This window comes from Adiantum capillus-veneris, chromosome 11 (assembly GCF_014529385.1).
Source record: "Adiantum capillus-veneris isolate H3 chromosome 11, ASM1452938v2, whole genome shotgun sequence".
NCBI classification, from domain to species: Eukaryota; Viridiplantae; Streptophyta; class Polypodiopsida; order Polypodiales; family Pteridaceae; genus Adiantum; species Adiantum capillus-veneris.
In genome coordinates, this window is record NC_140941.1 from 122,181,308 (window position 1) to 122,204,921 (window position 23,614).

Here is a 23,614-nt window from a genome sequence, read left to right on the forward strand (position 1 = left end):
AGTGGGCATTTCATTAGAATAGATTCCTAATGAGAATTACAAGAGTGCTTGGGTGGAGAGAGCAACAAAAAGCATAACACCTAGTTAGATAGCATCGACAATACTTTCAAAAGAGAGAGCAATTAAGCTATTGACAACAGTTGAGGACCGGATTTGCATGGAGCCGGTCCCCCCTCCAAAAGGCTTTGTATTATGGTTTCTCCCATCAAGAGAGACATTGTACAATACAATTCTTTGTGTTCCTTCAAGACGAGCTAGTGCAATGAAGATGGAAGCTTCATACACCAAGCAAAACACTTAATCAATCACAACTTGAATTATCCCCGTTCTCAGACCCAAGACCTCACACACCTTCGAAGATGGTGAGAGCTAGCAGGGTATGAGAGTAGATTGAGAGGAAAAAGAAGTATCTTACGAGAAAGAAGTACATCTCCTCACATAATCACTCATATTAGCATAGCTTAGCTTAGTAATTAGCTTGGTAGAGAAGATGAGCATGCATTGAAGCTTGGCTCTTGGTTGGATTTGCATCCACATGCCAAGAGAGTGTTGATGTAGGCTTCTATCTCACAAGCTTGGAGTAGGTGATGAGCTCTCCATTAAAGCTTGGGAGGAGATAGAGTATCTTCCCTTCACACATGGTCAAGTGTGAGAGTGTGTGTGTCAATGCCAAGCAAAAATCAGCCCCCTCTCTCTCTTGGGCGAGCCCTAGCTGCTAAATTAGTCTGGCTTTTGCCTCATTGGACCTCCCCAGGTCAAGCCAATAGGGATTAAGCAGCATAAGTGATAGCCTTCTGACATGTGTCCCCCTTTCCCCTTTTGTGAGAGCTTTAGATAATTAAATAATTAAACTAAACTCTCATTGGACCCCTTTGCCTCCTGGCCAATAGGAATCAGGCAAGCCATGGGGCTCCTGAATGCTCATTGGACCCCTTGGGAGACTGCCCAATAGTCTTCTAGGACACTTAATTCTTATTGGTTTCTTTTATTAAATATTTTTAAATTAATTAAACTAGATTTACTCTAGCCTAATTCTCATTGGTCCACTTCAAGGGTCTTCCAATAGGAATTGGGCATACCTTGTGGGCATCTGGCCTAGGGAGCTGACATGTGTCCCTCATTCCCTTTGTGTAAAGGGAGCCTGTGTGTGTGTGTGTGGTTTTCTCTCTCATCCCCTAGCTTTGGGGCTCGCCCCCTCCCATGTAGGGATGTAGAAAGACTTTTTGGGCACACACTAAGCATCCAATTTTCCCTAAGGTTGACCTTTGGACACAACCTTTGAATTTTGGAACCTTAGCATTTTGGAAGTCTTAATGGGCTGAACCTTAGGGTCTTTTTAGCCCGTTGTTTCACATAGCTCTTTTGCAGATGGCCCCCCCTTTGGATCCCTATTTTCCCTCCTTTGGATCCCTACTGTGGCCGGTCTGCTAACTTAACCAATATTCTAGCTTTTTCTCCCTTGGCACTTCCCCACATTAAATGATCAGTTTAATATGAGAAAATCATTTAGGAGAATTAGATATTGATTATTATGACATCCGCCCTGTGTGAACAAGGCACTCGGAGGCAGCACAAAGTATGTGCATTTCTGTCGGGCTCGTCTGAACACTGCCTTAGGGTCGGTTTAGACTAAGTGGCGGAAGAAAATTGCAAAGGGGCATCAATGCTCCATGGCGAAAGTTGATTGGTTGAAGTTGAAGCACTCTTCCATCGTGCCCTCCATTTTTCTTTCCAAACCCCCCCCCCCCGGAAGAGTTGATGGCCTCTCTCAGCCCCTCTTTCTTCGTGAACCCAGCATTGGGCCCTTCTCACTATACGGTCCTGCCCCTCTAGAACGGAGATTTTATCAGCCATGAGTTCGAGCGTCCATTGAAGCTCACAAATCGTCCGTTTCTCTCCGCGTGGAAGGCAAATTGTACACAGTGGCTTGGCATGGCGGGTTAGTGAGACGATGGGTTCTCCCTGAAACCTCTGCGGCTCACAAGATGGGCGGCGCTGCAGTCCCTTCTACTTTGTCACTCTCTCGCAGAAACCATGGCGTTCATGGACCTCGCAGAGAAGGTAGCCTGCCTGGCATTCCCAGATTCAAGCTTCATCACGTATACCTCGCCACTTATGCATTCGACAGTCGTTTCTTGATTGCAAATGCCACCCTGTTTCAGATTTTTGTTGCAAAGCTTTTGAATGAAACCCCCGTTTTTGTGAAGAGATCTTGGCCCGGTGACAGGTTTTGGGATGCACAGCTAGCTCTTGAAAATGAGCGAAGCATTCTCTCCTCATGCAAGGGTCCTTATCTTCTGAATCTTGTGGGTGTTTCTGATGATACACCGGAGAGGGTATTGCTCCTTGAACATGCAGCCGGAGGCAACCTTTCCGATGCCTTGCATAATGAATATTGCAAACCCATTGAGTGGCCTGCCCGAATCCGAATTGCCCATCATGTCGCGGTTGCGTTGCAAGGCTTGCACAGGGCACGCTCGCAGATTGTTCACAGGGATGTAAAGTCATCAAATGTGTGGATCGCTGATCAATGGTCTGCAAAGCTAGGTGGATTTGAATTTGCTATGAAGTTTTCCAGGTCTTCTCAAACGTCATCGGCCAAGTGCCCACATAAGGCCATGGCAGTGAAAGACCCTGACTACCAAGCTGCAGAACATTTATGCGCGAAGACGGACGTTTTCTGTTTTGGGGTGCTGCTTTTAGAGATCATCTCAGGCAGAAAAGCCATCGATGTTAATCATCATCCTCCATTTGTGGTTGATTGGGCACTCCCTCTTATTCTTCAAAACAAGGTCAATCTGCTTTGTGACCCCAGAATGAGGCCTCCATTTCAAAACTCGAAAGCAGTGCTTGATATGGCGCGGGTTGGCATGCGTTGTCTGAACAGCTTGAGCTCTAGAAGACCCACAATGGCAGATGTTGCCGAGGAACTCAAAATGTTAAGCTTGAAGGTTCCTTTGTTTGAACAGAAGAGCGGGAAAAAGGTGTTGGACTGGTATAGCATATCCTCTAACCGATCTAAGGTGCACAATGGCCGTTTGGATAGTGCAGAGAAATGTCATTCAAGTCTGGTAGACACGAGACAAGAATCATTCAGATGTAGGCGACCAAGCATGACGTTTGGGTTGATTGTGCCTCAAAATATACCCTCAAGGAGCTTTGTAGATGTGCTAGAAGATGCTGTTGAGAGAAAGCAGAGGGAGCCTCATCTGACTCCACATCTTAGACACGAGTTTACATGAAGCTGTGTCATCAAAGGTTTTTTTGAGCTGACAACACCATGAAAGGAAAGTGCTTGGTTTCCAAGTGACATAGCAGGTAACTTGTTATTGTCTATTTTTTCTTGTTCACAGCCTCCCTATTCGAAACACTCTTTGGTGAGCGAGGGAATGCAGCGTCGCACCATTCACTCTGCATAGCATACGTGAGATAATATGAACTTATTGTTGTGGTCATCCCATCAATGTTCGGGGATGGTTAAGGCTTATAATCTGAGGTTTGTGCAGGCGTCTTGCTGATGGGCAGCACATGTTGGAATCAATGGCATATGATAATGCAATAGTAAGGACTTTTTAAAGGTAAGCTTGTTGCAACTTTATTCGAACTTCATCGATAAAGATTTTTGGCCCGTGCACGTGTGCAACCATCAGGAAACAGAAGGTGATTCTTGTTCCCTATGAACGTTTGCTGCACCTGGCCTGATTGGTCAAAATTGATTATGCAATAAGGGCCTGGCTCTTTTGTGACTGCTGAATAAAATTGAGAGAGATTTGGGGATCCAACTATACAAATAGGCCAACATGTGACTTGCTTTAAGAGGCTTAATGGGTGGTTTTTAGATATCGACTCTGATTCGCTTAAGGTTCCTTTATTTTTTGTGCTAGATCTTGCTATATTACGGCTCTCCAATGATGGACATGAGAGTTAATACGCCTTCCATGCTTCAAAAGACTCAAAAAGGTAGTCGTACGTCATGGTAACGTTCGTACAATGATATCTGGGAAACTGGTGTATTGATTCTTTGCAAAGCTTATTGGTTGTTATTTCTTTGCAAAGCTACTGGCGTTGCCGTGCGATTGGTATCATTTTTGCTACTTTGTTGATGACTAGGCTCAGGACGACAAGGAGTTTCAGTAGGAAGGTAACGCACTGTCCTTGAAATGGCAAGCAAGTAGACTTAAATGTATCATATCCGCGCTTGGGCTAAACAGAAAATGTTCCAGTGGGATGAGGTGGAACTCAAGAATGCTTACAGTTCTCAATTTGGAGCATTTTGGCTGGGAATAAATGTTGGTCTCCGGTTCCATCGACAACAATCTTGTGAGAGACATTCATTTGAGATTCTGAGCTCTTGGCCCTACATGGTTTATAACAGGGCTTACTGATGTGAAGCAAATTATCGAGACAGGGCGGTTCTTTTTGTAAAAGGATTTCCTCTGCTCTTGGTGTGCGTGTCAGCTCTCTCTCTCTCTCTCTCTCTCTCTCTCTCTCTCTCAAAAGTTTCAACCTTGTGTACAGAGAGAAGACAACCCTAAAGAAGACAATGAAGTCTAGTTAACTCAGTTGATTGTCAGTGGGAATGGTGTGCATTGAATCTCTCTCTCTCTCTCTCTCTCTCTCTCTCTCAAGTTTCAACCTTGTGTACAGAGAGTAGACGACCCTAAAGAACAATGAAGTCTTGTTAACTCAATTGATTGTCAGCGGGAATGGATTTCTATCTTACGATTAGTGGCATAATGGCCGACTCTATCAACCATTTCATTTGAGTTGAGAAACATTACTTGCATGACAGGTTTTTCTTGCAATGTATCACCTGAACAGTGAGCACAAACATATAAAGCACTATGAGAGCATTGGAACAACTTTTTGATGGAATTTGTACGTAGAGTATATTTTTTTATTTTTTAGTGGTGTCTTATAAAACGGTGAACTGGTTGGTTGGTTGAGCACTCACTGTCGTAACTCAGGTCATGGGTTTGAGTACGGCCAAGTGACCTTGGTAGTGCTCATGAATGTTTGCTTCAACTCGCACGGGATTTGTGTGATTGGAACAAAAAAAAAAGAAACGGTGAATTTCTTTGGCCTTTTATAAGACCTAATGCAACTTTTAAGCATCGTCCGTCTGGAACGTAGGAAAATCTTTTATGCGCATGCAATAGCCTTATTTATTTGAACTATATTCTATGAAGTCCTTTTCCACAAGAGGATGCCTACAAGAAATTTGATGGCTTATAGGGAGGAAAGAACAATCTCAACGAATGTACTAGTACCCTCAACTTTGTCATTGAAGCCAAACACAAAACACATACAATCTATACAAATGTAGTAGCACATTCCACAACTTTTTGGTGAAGCCATGCCTATATAGTGAGGACCACAAGCTTCACATACGCTACATCTGCCATTGATGAAATAACCATTCACGATAACAAGGTTGATGAAAGCATCTTCTATTGGTGCTCCTTGAAGCTCTTGCATTTTAAATTAGTGTACTACTCATCATCATCCATGTATCACAATATTTACAAATTGGTTGCTAAAGATGTTGGTTTGGAAACAATTTTTTTCTTTTCATATAAAGGTAAGAATAGAGAACGCCTTACTTAACCCAAACAATGTTGCTCAGCTGGTCTCAAGCCTTCATGATGAAGCCTCGAGTTCGAGGCTTATTGATTGTGTTTGATGTAGGACTCGGGAACACAATTTTATAGAGTTGGCTTTGGATCTTTTTCACCCCTTTATGCGAAGGTGACAAACCATATTTGAGAAGGAAATTCTACATAAATTTTATATAAATCTTGAAATTTGAGCATGCTTGTCCTTGCAAAAATTTGAGGCAACCATCTTTTGATTTGAATAGTTTTTCGAAGCGCACCTACCTTCTTTTGAGCCTTGGTTTGATGGGTGTTACCCAATTCCCCTAGTTGGGAAGTTGTTTTCTCGATATGACCTCTAGTGAGTGTCATGTACAACAACGTATAGTTGTAAATGCTTGGATATGTATAAAGTTCTCCAAGTTCTCCTTACTTCCTTCCCTTGAGCTAATGGCTAAGGGGGGGAAAAAGACGGATCTTACTTTTAGGTCGGTATGGTTGATGATGACAAGAAAAAAAAGAAGAGACCTACTTATAGGTTCGCTTTGAGTTCAACCACAAGTGTTGAAGGAATGCTTGTATCACTAAAGGTGGTGGTTGGATAAAAAAATTTAATGTGATTTAAAGAGTTTTATATGGTGAAGAAACTCTGGTAGATTACTATTAAAATTTCTTCTAACCTAGTTGTCGAGATGTCAAGCTCAACATGTACTACTTCCTGTATGATAATCACCGTCAGTCATCATCATTAGCGTGCCTTGGTAGATACACATATCTTTGTCAATGATACTACAACTAAACTACACTGACTTTGTCTAACTATTGGAGTGATGGCACATTTATCCATTTAGCTCTAAGAGATAACTCTTTCCGGAGTTTATGTGAAATATTATACAATTTACACTTTTATACAATTTCAATATACATTAGAGTTACGAAAGCGTTTGTATATGGGAAGAGTTTGGGTTTTAAGCCATAAGTCAAACTATACCTAGAGGTACCTAGCGACTAGTGCTACCCCTGAATGTGTATGAATAAATTCGTACTTAAGAAAATGACCAAGTGGAGGGTGAAATATGCATACATCACATTGCGGGAATAGAGAGAGAGAGAGAGAGCGAGAAAAGTGGAGGATGAAATAGAGTGCATAGAGACACAGGAAAATGAGAGTGAGTAGAGATACAAAAGAACAATAAAAAAAATCTTTAAATCTCCCATCTACATGAAACAGACAAGCCATGGCTAAATACGATAACAAAATCTGGGTATAGCATAACTTTAAAATGTAAATGACTTAAGTAGAAGCACTAGACCCTGCGTATGATCGAGTGGTTCACCCATCCACTTTCGCTCTTACTATGGACAAAGAGAATTTCACTTCACCGGGACCGAGCCAGAATACTTCCAACTTATCCGAGCCAAACATAAGCCTAAGCTGCTTCGCCTCCCTCCATGAACCTGAGCTCTGAAAGGATTCCAAGTACAACAGGTGGTAGGAATTCAATACCAACCATACTAATTTAAGTGCCACATCCCTTCGGTGACAGATCGGGTGTTTTAAGCAAAGCCAAGGTAAGATTCTTGATGTGTTAACTGTATAGTGTTGGGGTATAGGCCCCTGTGCCTTGCCCAGCCGCCCAGAGTCTGGGCGCCCACTGACTTGTATACCTTATACATAGCATAAGTGTATAGGGGGCTGCTCACTCTTTGAGTCTCCCCACCCATATCTGTGTGTCGTGTGTCTCCTTCTCTCTCTCACTCTCCGTCTGTGGTGCTCCCCGATCCCTTTCAATTGGTATCAGAGCTATGGTCACCGCGGAGAGCACGACGGCTTTGAAAGCTTCGAGGCGATAGCTCGCTCGCTCTCGACGGTGGAGTTCGATCGCGGAGTTTCACGGAGAGCGATTTTAGCTTGAGGAGCATTGTCTTTGGAGCTTAGGAGCTTGGTGTGGTCAAGCTTGGTCGAGGAGGCGGTTGCGGCTTCCTTGGTGAGAGGAGCTTTTGAGCTCAGTGGAGTTCGTTAGAGAAGTGCTCGGCGGAGGAGAGCTTGACATTCGAGCGCTTGGATGCTGTTGTGGCAGAGCTCTTGTGTTGGAGCTTGCATTGAGAGGACATTGCATCACGCAGAGTGGAGCAGGAGCAGGTTCAAGACTGTGTGCAGCTCGTTTTTGCCATTTTCGGGCTCTAAAACGCAGTTTTTTGCGTAGCTCCGTCATACAGAGTCAGATCTACATGATCCAGGAGTTTAGGTCAGGGTTTTGGCACGCTCCGAACGCGATGGTGATGTCTATTTGCTGAAATTATGCTTTGAATTATAGTAGGTACAGCAGCAAGTTTATTTGTGCACTCTCGGGTCCCAAAAACACTGTTTTTGGCATAGCTTTCACACCCGGACTCGGATACATATGATCCAGGAGTCTACCTTGGGGTTTTGGCATGCTCCGGACGCGCTCGTCATATCAGAATTTCAAAATTATGAACGCTGAATTTTCTGCAGCAGCAGTTGTTTATTGTGTGTCGAGGATTCTACACATGGTTTGCTCTCAGATGTGAGAGTGATATTTGCTGCAAGTTTCCTCACAGGTGGGAGGATACGATGTATGCCTTATGTGGTTTGATGCTTAGGGAGACTAATGTGATTGCATTTTGAGCTCGGCAATGTATGCCTCGAGCATGTTTTTTGGCAGTCACACGTAGAGCAGAAATTTGTGTACTAGATTTGCAGGTGTTTGCAATGATGTATGCAAAGTGTGGAGATTAGTGCATGCATTTGGAGTGCGGTTTGATGCGCTTTGGTTGCTCATGGTTTTGAGCGTGCAGTCAGTTTGGTTACTGGTTTTGTGGCCGTTTTATTGACGAAACTCTGGCGAAATTTCCCAGGAGTTTTATGCGCATCATTTATGCGATCTAGGTAGAGATTGCGGGTTGCACTCAGCATTTGCGTGCGGTGTTCTCTGCAGGTGGGAGATTTGTGCGTGTGTATGCATCGATAGCGTGTGTATGCATCGATACCGCACAGTGTGGGCTTGGTGATTAGCTCACAGATTGCAGTGTGATACTAGAGCAGGCGAGGCTTGTATTGACATTGCGGGAGCTCTATTTTGGAGTGTGTCTCACAGGTTTTACATTGTGTTTCTGGCCATATTGGTAGACAGTTTCCAGGTGTTGTTGGTGAGGTGGTTTTGCTTTCTAGTTTGCTACATTGTGCTCATGGCAGAGACAGGTGATCGATCAGATTGTGACCTCTCACAGATGCGCGTGTTTGATGGGTCAGACTTTGCGGCATGGAGAGAGTGTATGCTTGATGCATTGACACAACGAGGGTTGCATCGACCATTGAGTGGTGATGCAGGTAGACCTTCAAACATGTCTGACGATCAGTGGCAGAAGCTAGAGGAGATGGCACTATCTACACTCTCTTTGCACCTTGCGGAATCTGTATATGCTCTTGTTATGTATGAGACTACTTCGAGAGCACTTTGGCGCAGATTACATGATATGTATGATAGATCTGAGTCATCACGGACTCGTGTGAGACATGTACGTTCACGAGCACGCCGACAGGTGACATGTTGGTATTGTGGTCATTCTGGACACGTTAGACGGCGCTGTTTTCGTCGTATGCGACATCGTAGGAGACATGGCAGTCTCAGAGATGTATGTAGTGATGCCATGGACTCAGTTGCTTTGACAGTTGAGGCACATGTAGTGTCGGAGTATACTAGTGACGGGGATGTCACTTTTACCTCGAGCTATGCACGAGATGCTATACATGTGGATAGTGCACTCCCTTCGCAATGGTTGCTAGACGCAGATGCTATGTTTCATGTCACGCCGCATCGTGCATGGTTTTGTAGCTATTCTAGCGGGATGCTTGGTAGTGTACGTTTGACCGATGGATCGGTGCATGCGATAGCAGGTGCAGGAGATGTGAGACTGTCATTACCGAGTGGTGCATCTTACTTGTTACGACATGTGCGCTATGTACCAGATTTGACAGTGAGTTTGATCTCGATTGGTCAGCTAAGAGATTGTGGATGTCAGATTTCGCTACGAGAGCGAGATTTTGTGATGCATTTGGGTTCGCTAGTGATTGCGAGAGGTGCCAGGAGTGGTACACGTTACCCATTGCATGTGGATCACACGAGAGACGGTGTTGTCTCTGTGATCACGCAGCCAGGTAGAGAGCGAGAGAGCAGGCGAGTCTCTTTTGCTTATGGGTTGCAGGATGCTTTGCATGGAGTGCAGAGTAGTGAGCTCGTTGTGCACACAGTTGGGGCACGACTTGAGCAGTCACACAGAGAGGTGACAGAGTCAGACATGCATGCTTTGCTAGTGACTGAGCAAAGCAGAGAGTCAGTTGTGCGAGATACTTCTATACAGGATAGACAGGTAGAGCGGTCTTGCTCTAGTGAGTCACGACAGGAGGACGTTGTGCAAGAGTCTATGCATACAGAGTTAGAGCATGAGAGCTCTAGTGAGTCACAGCAGATTTAGTGGTCATGTTTGCAGTGGATGATTGCAGAGGAGACTGAGATGTCAGCGATTATGCAGTCATTTCTTTCTATGCTTGACAGTGAGCATGGGGATATAGTTGTGCAGGATATGTCTTTCAGTAGACACCTAGAGCAGCTGGTTTGCTCTGAGGTTGCACGACAGGTTGATGCGTCTTTTGCGGACAGTCATGAGATGCATGTGGTTGACGCGCCTTGTCAGTCAGAGATGCCTATTGCCAGGGATATATATGTTGATGCATGCTCCGTAGAGCTAGCAGGGCCCGCTAGCATTGCATCGGCATTCGGTGGTCTCATGTATGAGATGCTGATCTTGAGACCAGTTATCGCAGCTGCAGTGGGAGCATTTGCAGCTGGGGTTGTCAGTCGTCTGTTGACTGATGATGGCATAGTGCACGAGGGAGATATGCAGGTATTGCGTACATACTTGCAGTACGTATGCGGTATGTCTGGTGGTGTATGGACTTACACGGGAGCAGGACAGCCGGATGTACACGATCGCAGCTAGCCAGTGGGCATCGGTTGAGAGTGGTTTTCTCTCACCTTTTTTAGTCTTTAGACTAGGTTCCCTTGCTTAAAGGCACAGTCGCCTTTAAGTGGGAGGTTGTTGGGGTATAGGCGCCTGTGCCTTGCCCGGCCGCCCAAAGTCTGGGCGCCCACTGACTTGTATACCTTATACATAACATAAGTGTATAGGGGGCTGCTCACTCTTTGAGTCTCCCCACCCATATCTGTGTGTCGTGTGTCTCCTTCTCTCTCTCACTCTCCGTCTGTGGTGCTCCCCGATCCTCTTCATATAGGTTATTCAACCCCTGATGCACTAAGCGTATATATGAGCGTAGCCAAAAAGAAGAAGATCTACCCTCGATCTAGCAAAGTCCCATGTCATCGACCCTTACATCTAAGGCTAAGCAATGTAAGTGATCCTAACCTTGTAGCGATGTTGTCATGAGAAACTTAACTCACGAGTCTGACCAAAATAGCATCTTACATATGAACAAACAATCCTTTTCATAACAATCAGACTGTACATGATCCCATATACGTCTATCATAATCCATCAAAATCATATCATAAACCAATCTAAGACAATGAATCACAATCCAATCACATTATATGGGTTGAGTATTCCATCCTACTCTTAGTGATGCACATTCAACATGTAAAACCACTTTAGCATATAACATAGCTGTGATAATATTTTGGCAACACAACCATACCAAAAATGATCCAAGAGCCACACCAACTTTCACAATCAAAATCACAACCATAATCCATGAGGGATCTCAACTCTTGACCATAAACCATCTTTTTTACTGAATCAACTCCCACACTTGGAGCTTTGACTATACATGCTGTCGCCAAACCGAGCCAACATAAATGAACCTTAAAGATATGTATGTTAGATCTTAAAATATAAACTTTTATGCGTAAAATTTAACCAGTGACTAAAAACAACCTCAAAATCCCATTTTGATAATGTTTAACCATGCATAAGTGATGGACTATGACTCCACCTCACTTGCTTGCACATAGAGCTAGCTTTGACCCAAAAGGGCAGAAAGCAGTATGTGCATGAGACATACACATCTATCCATGATTACATACATCATATGATATCACCACATCCATCCAATCATGATGCAAAACAATCCCACCACTCTGATCAAGCATATGGCATAACTTCACATATATATGAAAAACAAATGTTTCCTATTTTTGGGTGTATGTATGACATGCAAAATAAAATATTTGGCCTCAAGCGAATGCATGGAGCTCAACTCCATAACATAGAACAACACCTTATCATATCACTTCACCCATACGAGACTCGTACGAACAATCGTTATACGAAAAGAAAGCCACCTTATGCATAATTGCCCATACGTTTTGGGTTGACTTATCATATACCCAAATATAAGTTTACGGACATCAAACACTTGAAATCAACTCAAAAAAACAAAGTATAAAACATATATGAACTACTCATCAATCTCACGACTCTATATGGTACTCCCCCTTGGTAGCACCTCTAAACGTATATGTAATCTACTACAAAAAAATGTTAGTAACTCACATGATTTAAATACATTTATCATCAACTTTAATCAAGTACTTGATTTGGTTAAGTGGATTTTCTCATCCGATGAATCTATATAGTGGCTCTCCAAGGAGCATGTGGTCCAAAATATTGGACTAAGTGTAGTTGACAATATGCTGTTTTTTGACCATAACTGTTTAATTGTGAAAAAGTTTCACGTGACACACGAAGATAAAATTTGATAAATAATGTGTTTAATTTATAATTCAAAGGATTCAACGTGATTCATAGTGGTTTAGGAGACACGACCAAAACAATGTCTCTATCACTTATGTGACATGAAACAAAGAGCGCTTTCTATGTGCCTACATGATCATAAACAATTGTATGCATATATCAACATACTAAATATGATAAAATAAGCATGGAAAATACTCATACACCTTCGGAAAGCCCATACATGCTTATGTACACGAAAAAGGAACCATCTACAACGTCGTTTCACTGAAGCCAAGTAGAGAGAGAAAGAGATGATGACTCTGGAGTTTAGAGCTTCTTACTATGATCAAGAAGTGATTATTGATCTTCAATGATTTTCTAAAGGCTTCTAATTTTACCATAAGAGAGCGGTGATGAGAGCTATGTAGAGGTTTTTGCCATGAAGTTGATGTAGAGATACACTGTGAAAAGAGAAGAGAATATAGTAAGCAAGTAGAGAGTGTGTTCTTCTTCTTCTTCCCGTGATTGAGAGATAAGTTCTTATGGAGATGGTGATGGAGAGCTTGCACCGTTTTGTATAATATATATGTATAGTCTTGTGGTAGTCTATGCAATTGTCGACACTGAAAACTGAGCACCCTTGCCGTTTGTGCCCCAAGCAGAAAATAGGGCCTCTCCTCTCTTGCTAGGAATAGTTGTAGCTTTTGGGGGTCTTTTCAAAAAATAGGACACTACTTTTAGGACTGAACTCTCGGCCCTTTCCCTTCAATTTTTGTTGCAAATTGTTTAATAAAAATAGTATCCTAGTAAGTAATGTAACTGTAACTTAACTAAGCTGCACCGTGATACTCTGGCATAATTATGACATTTCTATAACGTCTTAACATATTTACGATTCCTCTCTTTTATAAAAATAATCCCTGTAAAAATTCTATTTAATCCCATCTCTTCACCATATGACCATTTAATTCCGTCTCTTCATCGTATAACTGTTTTTCATTCAATGGTGATTAAAAATATTATTTTTAGGTTTAGATTATTTTCAAAAGTATTGCCTTTTTGAAAATGCTAAAAAGCATGAAAAGCTTAAAAAAAAAAGAACCATAGTTCCCCTTCATCTATCTGAACAGAAAACGGACTCAATTTGCATCGAAAAGCATGAAAACTAAAAATAACACAAAAAACACTCGAAAAATAATTCTTTTACAAAATTGAACCATAACATTTTCGAGACTCGTAGATTAAGGATGTGGCCTTGTGCTTTTTACAATAAAATAAGAAAAAGCTAATTAAGAAAAAAGTGAACCAAACGTCCATTGGAACAAAAAAATGGCCTTGCTTTTCATTTTAAAACCTTACAACATTAAACCAAAAATTTAAAAAGCGATCATTGGAAACCATTTTTTTCTATTTTTAAAAGAGACAAAAAATTTGGGAATTCTACATCCTCCCACACTCATAAAATTCGAGGTGTCGTCACCTCAACATAATGTCTACATAATTAAGTTTCAATACAGTATCATGTTCCCGATAGCATCCTTCTCAGGATAAGTTGACCATTTGACAAGGTGTAGTGATGGTCTGTTTACAAAGAAGTTTTGTTTCTACTTTGAAGAATAGACTCAGAATGATTTCAAAAGTTCTATCGATCAAAGTCGATAGTCAAGAATGTGATTTGAATCAGGTACATACCTCTGACATGGAAAATATCATATACCTTGATATGCAATGGTAACAATAGTCGGTAAACTTGATCATTGATTCTTTTTGTCGATTTGGACGTAAAAGTTCAAGTATGCATTGCACATGTTGTTCACGTTCTTCCTTATTCTTCGAGGAAAACAAGCAAAAAATCATCAAGGTGCTCTCTAAACACATCGGTTATGGGGCGGTTGAAAGTTGTTGGAGCATATGTAAGTTCAAAAAGTATAATTGTGACTCATAATGTCAAAATTGAGTGTTGAATCCTATTTTTGGTATATCTTTCTCCTTGATTTGGGTTTGATAACAGCGAGACTTAAAATCAATCTTCGTGAAAATAGAATCTCCATGTAATCGATAAGTAACTTTTCAATCCTCGGTATTGCATACTTATTCTTGACTAATATCTAATTTAATTTACAATAGGCAATACAAAGGCATATAGTATTGTTCTTCTTTCAATTAAAAAGACTAGAAGTTCTCCGTCATCTCCACATCCCTCTTAGTCAATGAATTCATCACTTTTGGACCGGCGTTTTTTTTCCCTTTAGTAAGCATTCTCTTTGTTTTAAGCGTCCATTCAAGAAAATTTTCTTGGATACCTTTAGGAGGATTTTTGTAAGTTAGCACATTACTAGGAATTTTTATCACATGTTCTTTTATCTTGTGTGCATTCCCACTGAATTTATGGCCATAACATTTACACCTCTTTGATGAGGTCTTTCTTGCTATCGATTCATCTACGTAGCTCTACTCACATCCTTTTCACCACATTGTAAAGGAATCTACAAGCATCAACAAAATTATCTATCAACTTTATGGTTTAAATTAGTTTCAATCTATACCAATCATTGCTATTCTATTTAAAAATCAAATAATCACGATTGCTATAATATTTACAAAACAACAACCATTAACGATGTCTACAAATATAATCATTAACAATTCTATCATTTTTAGAAATTTAAATCTAAGTTATTGAATTTTGTTTCACTACATATTGTTATTTAAATCTTAAACATTAATCTCCAGTGTGAGCTTTCACTCTACACACGACGAGGAATCATCTAATTCATATCTTTATACCCTTCAAGTGTGAGTAAACTCTACAATTGACCTCTAAGTGTGGGTCAAACTCTACACTTGGCATGTTATTTCGATTTACCCTACCTGCATCACTTTCAAATGTGGTTCAAGATCTACACAAGGCAAGAGATTCTTATTCTACCTACCTAAATCACCTGTCGAGTGCGAGCATTGCTCTACACTTGGTAGTCAACCGCAAAATAGCATGGCTCTACACAAAGAAGTAACTACTAATTTAAGTTAGTTAAATCTCTTCCAAGTTTGAATTTTGCTAACACGTGGTACTAACTTACTTCTAAGTGTGAGTGAAACTCTACACGAGGCTTTATAACCATAATTCCTATTCACTACAATGTTTCTACCCTTTCATACTACAAACTGAACAGCTTTTAACTTTAATTTTTCATTTTAATTTTACTGCAAACATAAAGAGGTAGATGCAATTATACCTAAATTTACCTCTTTATGTTTGATTTAAAGTTCATTGACTATAAAAATAAAAATAAAAAAATCGTTAAAAAAAAAAGGGGGGGGGGGGGGGGGGGGAAGAGTTCACCTTTGTAGTGAACTCAAGGTAAGTCTTTCAAAAACATGCCCACAATGGTGAAAAGGCCCGTGGGTGCTTCTTAAATGGAAGTAGATCATCATTACTTTTGTAATATATATCTATTGTTTTTGTAATAACCTAAATAAATTTTTTTCAACTAAAGGACGCATCTTCATAGCAAAGATGGATTGTCATGTCGAGAGGTAGCTCAATTAATATTTGCGGATTTTCCTACAAGTTTGCTTGTGGACACCCTTGGTCCCATTCCTTAGGGTGACTTTTTTTCACATCAAAATGTTACATGACATCTCACTTTTCATATGGACGCTAATTTTTCTTTTAGAGGGAACGATTGTTCCCAAGTGGAATACATTCTCACAAGGTCTAGTGGAGGTTGCATAGATCTTGCTTGTGAGTATTTAGTCAACAAGGGCTTCTTGGTCACCATGTACTTAGATGAGCGTATAGACGATTTTATTGTAGACGCACAAGAGTGGAGCTTGCGCTTCATCGTACTTGGATACTTATGTGTAAGTCCAAGGCATATTGAAATCATGTCACTAGAGAAGCAGTAAGATCACTATAGTTTTATGAATGCTTTTAACAAGGTTTGTGTTGCATACTTGTCTCATTAAGATATATCACATTTACAATTTACGTTCTCAAATAGATGCTTCATTTTACCACGTGTATCGTATTGGTCATGAGGTGTGTTGTTACGATAGTGAAAGTGGGGAGAAGAATCAAGGAGGTTGTTTTCAGTGTACCATAGCTACATGCTAAATGATTGTGTCTTAAATTGATGGTGAAATCGTTAGAGATGGTGTGAGAGAAGTCCTCTTTTTTATCGTTAAGTAGTGTTGTATGATGTTGTTTTACGTTTTTTTTATGGTCTTCTCATTAAGTTTCTCTCTCTCTCTCTCTCTCTCTCTCTCTCTCTCTCTCTCTCCCCTTGTTTGTTTTGTCTCTTCACTACTACAAGGATGACACTGGAGTTACCCATCCAAATGGGAGGAACCCATTGGTGGTGAGGGTAGCTTTGCCAGCACATGGTCCTTGAGCTTGCACAAAATTCCCTCTCTCTCTCTCTCTCTCTCTCTCTATCTATCTATCTCTAAAAACTATAGTTGTCAAAGTGTTTGACATGAAATGACATGTAATGTGTACCCATGGTCATCATATTCCTTTGCCTCTTCACCCCTCTACCGTTGTTTTAGAATTTTATCAAGTCTGGGATATCAATAAGTAGAAGAGAGAGTAAAAAAATATGAAATTTACAAGTGTAGAGTAGTGGGTTTCTCTATCACAAGAAAAGAAAAGGGGTTGCGATTCTCTTTTTGGTACTATGAAAAGACCAACAAAGTGTGTTAGCAGGTATGGTATGTATACAACATATATCTTAAGGATTTATGTCAAACACATAAGTCCTTAAGGATTTATGTCAAATACATTAAGTAGTTCTCTTTTCCATGGTTGCAAGCCATTTATTTATCAAGCAAGTCCTGTTGCATAACAATTCATGATTTTGCAAGTATCTATACTATAGTTATAATGGCAAAATGAGACCATTTCTAATTGTCAACAAGTACTCTCTCCTCTTGCTTCAATGAAGGCATTGCAGGAGGCTTTTAACTTTCTCTCTCTTGTTGACATTCCCCTCTCTTGGGATGGTTTCCTACGACGTTAAAATTCTTTTCTTCTTCTCCTTCTCTCTCTCTCTCTCTCTCTCTCTCTCTCTCTCTCTCTCTCTCTCTCTCTCTCTCTCACACACACACACACACACACACACACACAATTTTTTTGAACAAGCGTTTCATCTATGAGGCATTGGCTCCTGGGAGACATCCCCCCCCCCCGTGCATTTCTTGGCGGACATGTGTTGTGAGATGAAACCATTCATCTTCCATGCAGGGCTACTGCCATGCCCTCATGGTTCAACACTCCTACATTAGATTTTGCACCATGCCTCCTTCATCCTGCCATGTCTTGTGTTGCTAGATTATGCCCTTGGCATTGGGGGGGGGGAGAGAGAGAGAGAGAGAGAGAGAGAGAGAGAGAGAGAGAGAGAGAGAGAGAGAGAGAGATGGTCAACTACTTTAACAAGCCCTCCATCGTTTGTGCTAACTATGAAAACAACTAATTAAGGTCGCATAACATAACTCAATTTAGAAATTTATTTTCACACCTTATGGTAAGAGCGAACGAGACTCGCTGAAGGCAGGTTGCATGAGCTAGTGTTTAAAGGCAAGCCGTCATAAACGTTTTTACATTTTCTCCTTGTTTATTCGTATGAGATCTAGATCTTCCTCTATATCCATGAATTGTAATTATACACCATGTCTATGTAATTAGCGACTTCCAACCAATCACAAACAATTGTGAGCAACCATTATTTATTGAAAATCAGTTCCCATTTTCAATTGGCCAAAAAGACATTTGCCTTTTGATTTGAAGGTTATAAGGTCAACCCCCGCCTAGTCGACATTTTTTCCCCCAAATAAACAAAATGATCCATGATTGAAAACAATTTGAGACCATAACACCCCTCCAAAAAAGAAAGTGTCCTATCTTAATGATGCCAGGTGCTTGAGGAGTCAACATAGTGCTATTCGAAGCTACAGTGCCAAACGGTAGAATTTTTTTGTCCCTAATTTCTACCAATCTTCCAAGTTACTGATGAGGGACCTAATCACTTAGAACTTACCCACCCCCTACCTGTGAGTTATTTTGTATCTTTCTTTTTCACACTTCCTTAACAAATTCCATTGTCTTTATAAAAAAAAAGAAACACAATTATTCCACTCCATGAGGAAGCACGTAAAGAAAATGTAAGGGCATTAATGAGGATCATAGCATGGTACCCTCTCATCATTTTCATTTCCATGGGCCATCACTCAGTCAACGACCATGGTGGATCAATAACAAATAATAAACAAGTGATAAAATCACAAGGCTTGCCATGGATTTGATTTGTGTCTATCAAAAATATAAAGCAAAACCCAACCAAGAAAGAGAGGCAAGTGGAAAGGAGAGGTGGGAAGGGAGGGGAGGTGTCCCCTCCGGTGATCTTTGGTCTTCTAATGGAGTTTATTTTGGAAGTAGTATATATGTGGTTGAATGATCCAACCAAAAACAAAATCTTGTGCCACAAATGTAGTGAGGTTGCTGGCTTCATACCCAAATATGGTCAAGCACTGAATTATAGATGGTTATTGTTTCTTTAAACTGTTACCGATAGTTGTTTGAACGGAGTAGATCTTCCAAATGTTGGTACTGGGTGTTTATGGTGTTGATATGGATGTTGAAGTCTCCTAGTATGATGCTCAATATTTTTATTATTTTGTATCAAGCATTGTAGTTTTGAAAGAAGTGTGTTTATTGGTGTCTTGGGTGACGTACACATTTATGAAATGGATATGGGTTGAAGACTGATTTCTAAAAGAGGAAGTGGCATCCAATATTTCAAGTCCCAGTCGTTACGAATTGGATGCTTGGATTATGGAATATGGATAGACCATAACCATTAGAATGTTGAATATGTTGGAAGTAAGGTGTGAGGAGGTTGGTATCTCTTTTTTGTTTTGTTTCTTGGAAGCACAAGATGCTTGATGACATGAGTTTTGGATCGTTCTTGATGTGGCCAGTGTGTTCCTTAATTGACACTACATTCAATGATGCAATAATGTGGTGGGTTTGTTTCAATGCAACTAGAGGCTCATTCAAGTAGGTCCATCTAGCATTTGTTTGTAGGTTTCTTTTAGCACGATGGGTTCAATTCTAATGTGGGTCTTGAGAATGGGGCTAAGAATGTGTAGATTTGCAGGGTCTTTGTTACGTGACAAAGATGTGTATACCAAGCCATGTGTATACCAAGCCATGGGATTCGATCCCAGTAGGGTCAAATGCCACTGTTGTTAGCATTAAGCCTTGGGATCTATGGATTGTGTGTGCGTTTGTTGCTTGTATTGGGAGTTGTGTTCTTGAAATTAGATTGAGTGGGTTCCTACCTTCTTGGAATTCTTTTGTGACTTCAAGTATTCGGGTCCATTTTTGTTTATTTTTTAATGATAAAAGTGTGCATTTTGAGACCTTTGTTTATTCCTAATTGAGGTATCAAAGAACTCTATCCAAGCTATCAATGATTGTGCTTTATTGTCTATTGTTTGGAAGATTCCATCTACACCATTCACCAAACTATCCAATACATTGATATTGCTGGCGCAAAGCTCAACTACCATGCCTGGCTTTACTTCAAGGATGGAAGCTAACCCAACACTTGTTTGAGGGTTGTTTGGAATGACTAGGTTTCGATCATGTTTTGTGAAATTTGTCACGAGCCTTGATGATGTATGGTGTTGTGTGAAGGTTCCCAAAGACCTGTTGGTTGTGCTTGGAGTTTAGTTTGTTTGAGAAGAAAAGATGTGTTGTAAGAATGTCAAAGTTTTTGTTTCCAAATGTGTCATTGATAAGTGTCAAGTCTAATTTTGTTTGTTTTGCAACCCTTATCCTATTCAAGAAACCTATGTATAGTTCATTTGATTGCCGCATTGGTGTTGTCAACTCAACACATGTGATGTGTGTGTTCCAACATGATGGTGTGAGGATGTCAAGTGTATTTTTTGTGTCACTGTATATCCATCGATCACACGAACAGGGCTTGCTTGGCAAAGATCACCATACAAGATAACGTCTAGGCCACCAAAGGGTTCATTGTGTCTATGTTTGATAGCTTGAAGTCTTGTGTCAACAATGCATACTAGTCTATTGCCTAATAAGGAAGCCTCATCAAAGACAACTAGTTTTGAAGTTCATATATACTTGGGATAGTTCATTGTCATTGCAAAGAAGAACCATGTCATTTAGCATCAATGGAAGATGTAATGCAGAGTGAATTATTGTGCCGCTAAGATTAAATGATGCTTTGTTTGTGTATTCCATCAACAATGTCGTTGGAAGTTCAATGTTACCGTCTATCCAAGGTGTGTAGTGTCTGGCCAAGCCTTGGATGATTGCACGCAAACTAAAGATTTTCGTGTACCAGCACCACTTGTCAAGAAAAGGTGGATTGCATCATTAGGACATAGTCTCTTTCTAGTCATGATATCATCATAAAGATGTCGTTGCTCTATATTCAAGCTCATGATAATTGAGTGATAGTCTTTATTTGGCATGCGAAGAAGTCTAGATGATGATGCTAGTTGAGTGGTATGATGTCTCTCACTTGACAGGTCAAGATCAAGCTCATAAGTGAATTTCTCTTGTTGCGTTTCTTGTGAGGAGGTAGAGGATGATGTTGATGATTCTTGATTGTTAACTTCTAGCTTTGTGAAAGGTTTCACGTTTTGTGCAATTGTGGCAATGTTAGACTCATACTTTTCCCTCCAAGTTGTTGTGAATGGTAGAAACAAAAAGCATAATTGATGATACTGCCTCTCACTGTCGATCTCTTTATTGAAGTTTGTGTATCTCATGATGCGGGGCTTCTTGCACTTGTAGTGGGTCCCTCGTGAGATGATGTAGTTGCTTGCATACTCAACCAAGCAAAGATTTTCCAGACTAGTTGGTCTCTTTGTTTATTTCATCACAAGGTCATCAAAGGATAGATTTGTGTCATCAGGATGAAGTGTCTGCAAGGAAGTCTTCCTCTTTAGCAATAGCGTTCCTTTGGTTTGGAAGTCTGCATTGATGAAGATAAAGTGTCTGCTTGTGCTTTGCAATGGGAGAGATAGTGAAATATATGCGGCTTGTTGGGCTCTGATTTCTTGAGCATTGATCAAGGCACGACTCCAATTTTTAAAGATGCTCCATTTTAGGAAGATTCTCTTTCTTGCAGTTGTCAAGTTTTTTATTAATTGCTCTGCTTGTGGTTGAATCTGTTTTTGTCATGTATGATGTGCAATATGCAGCAGCTCCATGAGCATTGAAAATGAATCGGATATCAACATTCCCATTCCACAATGTGCAGAATGTTTTGTTGAAATTGTTTATGTATATGTCTTTTGGTTGTCTCTTGAGCAAAAGTGTGGGTTCTGAGAGTGATACTGAGAGTGTCCCAAGATACAATTCTTCATCCATATTCAACGAGGATAACCAATCATCAAAGCTAAATTCGGGGCAATGTGGTAGAGCTACAAGTTGGCTCTCAATTTGTTTCTTGTTTGCAAAAATCATGTTTTTACTTGTTTCACTTGGTTGTATCACACACAAGATAGTCATTTGCCTTGTAGGTGTTCTTGGAAATCCAAAACGGCAACTCTTTTTCCATTTTTGCATGACTTGCGATGGGAATGGATTTGGACTTTCTGAAGCTCAACACCTAATTCATCTTTGTTAGTTGAGATGTATTTGTCAAAAAAAGCGATCACTTCTTCATCATTAGAAATCCCAAGCTTTGGAGAATCATTAATCCAAACTAATCCATGGTGATGCTGACTTCCCCTATGTTGAAATTCTGTGACGAAGAAGAAATCCATAATTTGGCCAAGTATTTTTGCATTTTGTTTAAGCTCCTACTTGAGTGCTTTGAATCTATGGACATAGTATCAAGCTGTAGTGATGGAATCAGCCCACACCAATGCAGGAATAAATTGAACAATAGTTTGAAAATCAAATTTGTTGATTTGTGGGTTGAGCATAAGGAGGCACTCATGCAATGGATTCCATCTTTGCTCCGCACATGATAGAGTGACAAAAAAAGCAGGTTATCCTAATTTTCAAATCATGGCAAACACTTTGCACTTAAGTTTGTTTTTGTAATCTAACGATGTTCGCAATGATTCAAAGTCATGATATCTTAGTTGGGATGGTAGTATTAGCTCAATGTTAGTGTTGTTTTGGACATCTTTTGCATATAATTGTCTACCTTGCAATTTGCTCTTGGGTAGACACACCCATATAGAGCCAAGTACCTTGTTGATGATAATCTTAATCACTTTCAAGAGCAAGTTTTTAATATCCATGGCAAAGTTTCTATCTTTGTTTTAAGTTCAACGTCATCATCAAACAAGCTCAATGGACCTAATCCTTTGCAGGGCGCAACACTATGAGCATGTGCATTACGATCGATGACTTATTGTGAGGAGTAGATGCCATGTACAAGGGTGTTTGAATGATCATCCGTCAACTCATCAACCTCATCTTTTTCATGCAATATTACATATGGACTCGTATGAAAGCTAGAAGCCCAACTCTTGTTAATAGAGGCTTTGTGCTCTATGTACAAAGGGGTCTGAATCAAGTCCTTCAATGCTTGGATCACACAAAAGGGACGAACAACAATCACTAAGATATGCATGGTTGTACTCAAGGTTGCACTTAATTTATACAAGTATTGTTGCATGCTCACTATTGAAATGCGGCAAGATTGCTTAACTTCTTGTTAAATCAACCCCCTGACATTAACGACACTCCCTCACAACCCATATTGACCTCATAATTGAGCTCCCAAATTTGCATGAAAGGGATGCATAATGACAAGAGACGTTTCTCGATTTCATTCAAATGTGTGATGCTTGCAATACTTTCATTCAATTGAGAGTGTGGATATATGCAAAAGAGTGATGTTTTTTGAGTTTTTGAGCTTTGCTTGCAAGGCAAACACACTCTTTTATCTGGAATAATAATTGATGTATTTAATCCAACCAAGGTTTCAAGAAATGAAATCTCCAATGAAGTCAAATGGCACAAATTCTTTTGGAACATAAGGCTTCCACAGCTAAAACAACGCATACGAAGAAGTGTCTAGTGTTTCTTCCACATATTTTTGTTTCTTTGATCTCTTAAATGATAAGCGCACTCCATTGTCTTCATGCAGCATTTTCCATATGTAGTAAACTTTTGTTTATATTTGTTTTAAAGTGTAAGAGGAAGGGACTTGGGCTTGAAATTTTTGTAGCTATATGTGATGCAGTTT

General features: G+C 40.3%; 1 protein-coding gene across 7 annotated transcripts; it reads left to right on the plus strand.

Moving 5' to 3' along the window:
- The first annotated feature begins 1,799 nt into the window (after positions 1-1,799).
- LOC147447935 (serine/threonine-protein kinase-like protein At3g51990) lies at positions 1,800-4,562 on the plus strand. 7 transcript variants are annotated; one of them, XM_086523831.1, is made up of 5 exons: positions 1,800-2,995; positions 3,563-3,578; positions 3,885-3,960; positions 4,111-4,141; positions 4,224-4,562. In XM_086523831.1, exons 1-5 carry the CDS (start codon positions 1,986-1,988, stop codon positions 4,285-4,287), a joined length of 1,197 nt encoding a protein of 398 aa, XP_086379957.1. In that variant the 5' UTR covers positions 1,800-1,985; the 3' UTR covers positions 4,288-4,562. The 7 variants fall into 7 exon arrangements, 1 of the variants encoding a protein (XP_086379957.1); XR_015189657.1 differs by having other exon boundaries at positions 1,806-3,318; positions 3,507-3,578; positions 4,057-4,562; XR_015189658.1 differs by having other exon boundaries at positions 1,806-3,318; positions 3,507-3,578; positions 4,111-4,562.
- The last annotated feature ends 19,052 nt before the right edge of the window (positions 4,563-23,614 follow it).

Coding starts and splice junctions, on each gene's coding strand:
- LOC147447935 (XM_086523831.1), top strand. CDS start 1,986: ATGGGCGGCGCTGCAGTCCCTTCTACTTTGTCACTCTCTCGCAGAAAC. Junction 3,961..4,110: donor GCTTCAAAAGACTCAAAAAG/GTAGTCGTACGT, acceptor GTTGATGACTAG/GCTCAGGACGACAAGGAGTT. Junction 4,142..4,223: donor CAAGGAGTTTCAGTAGGAAG/GTAACGCACTGT, acceptor AAAATGTTCCAG/TGGGATGAGGTGGAACTCAA.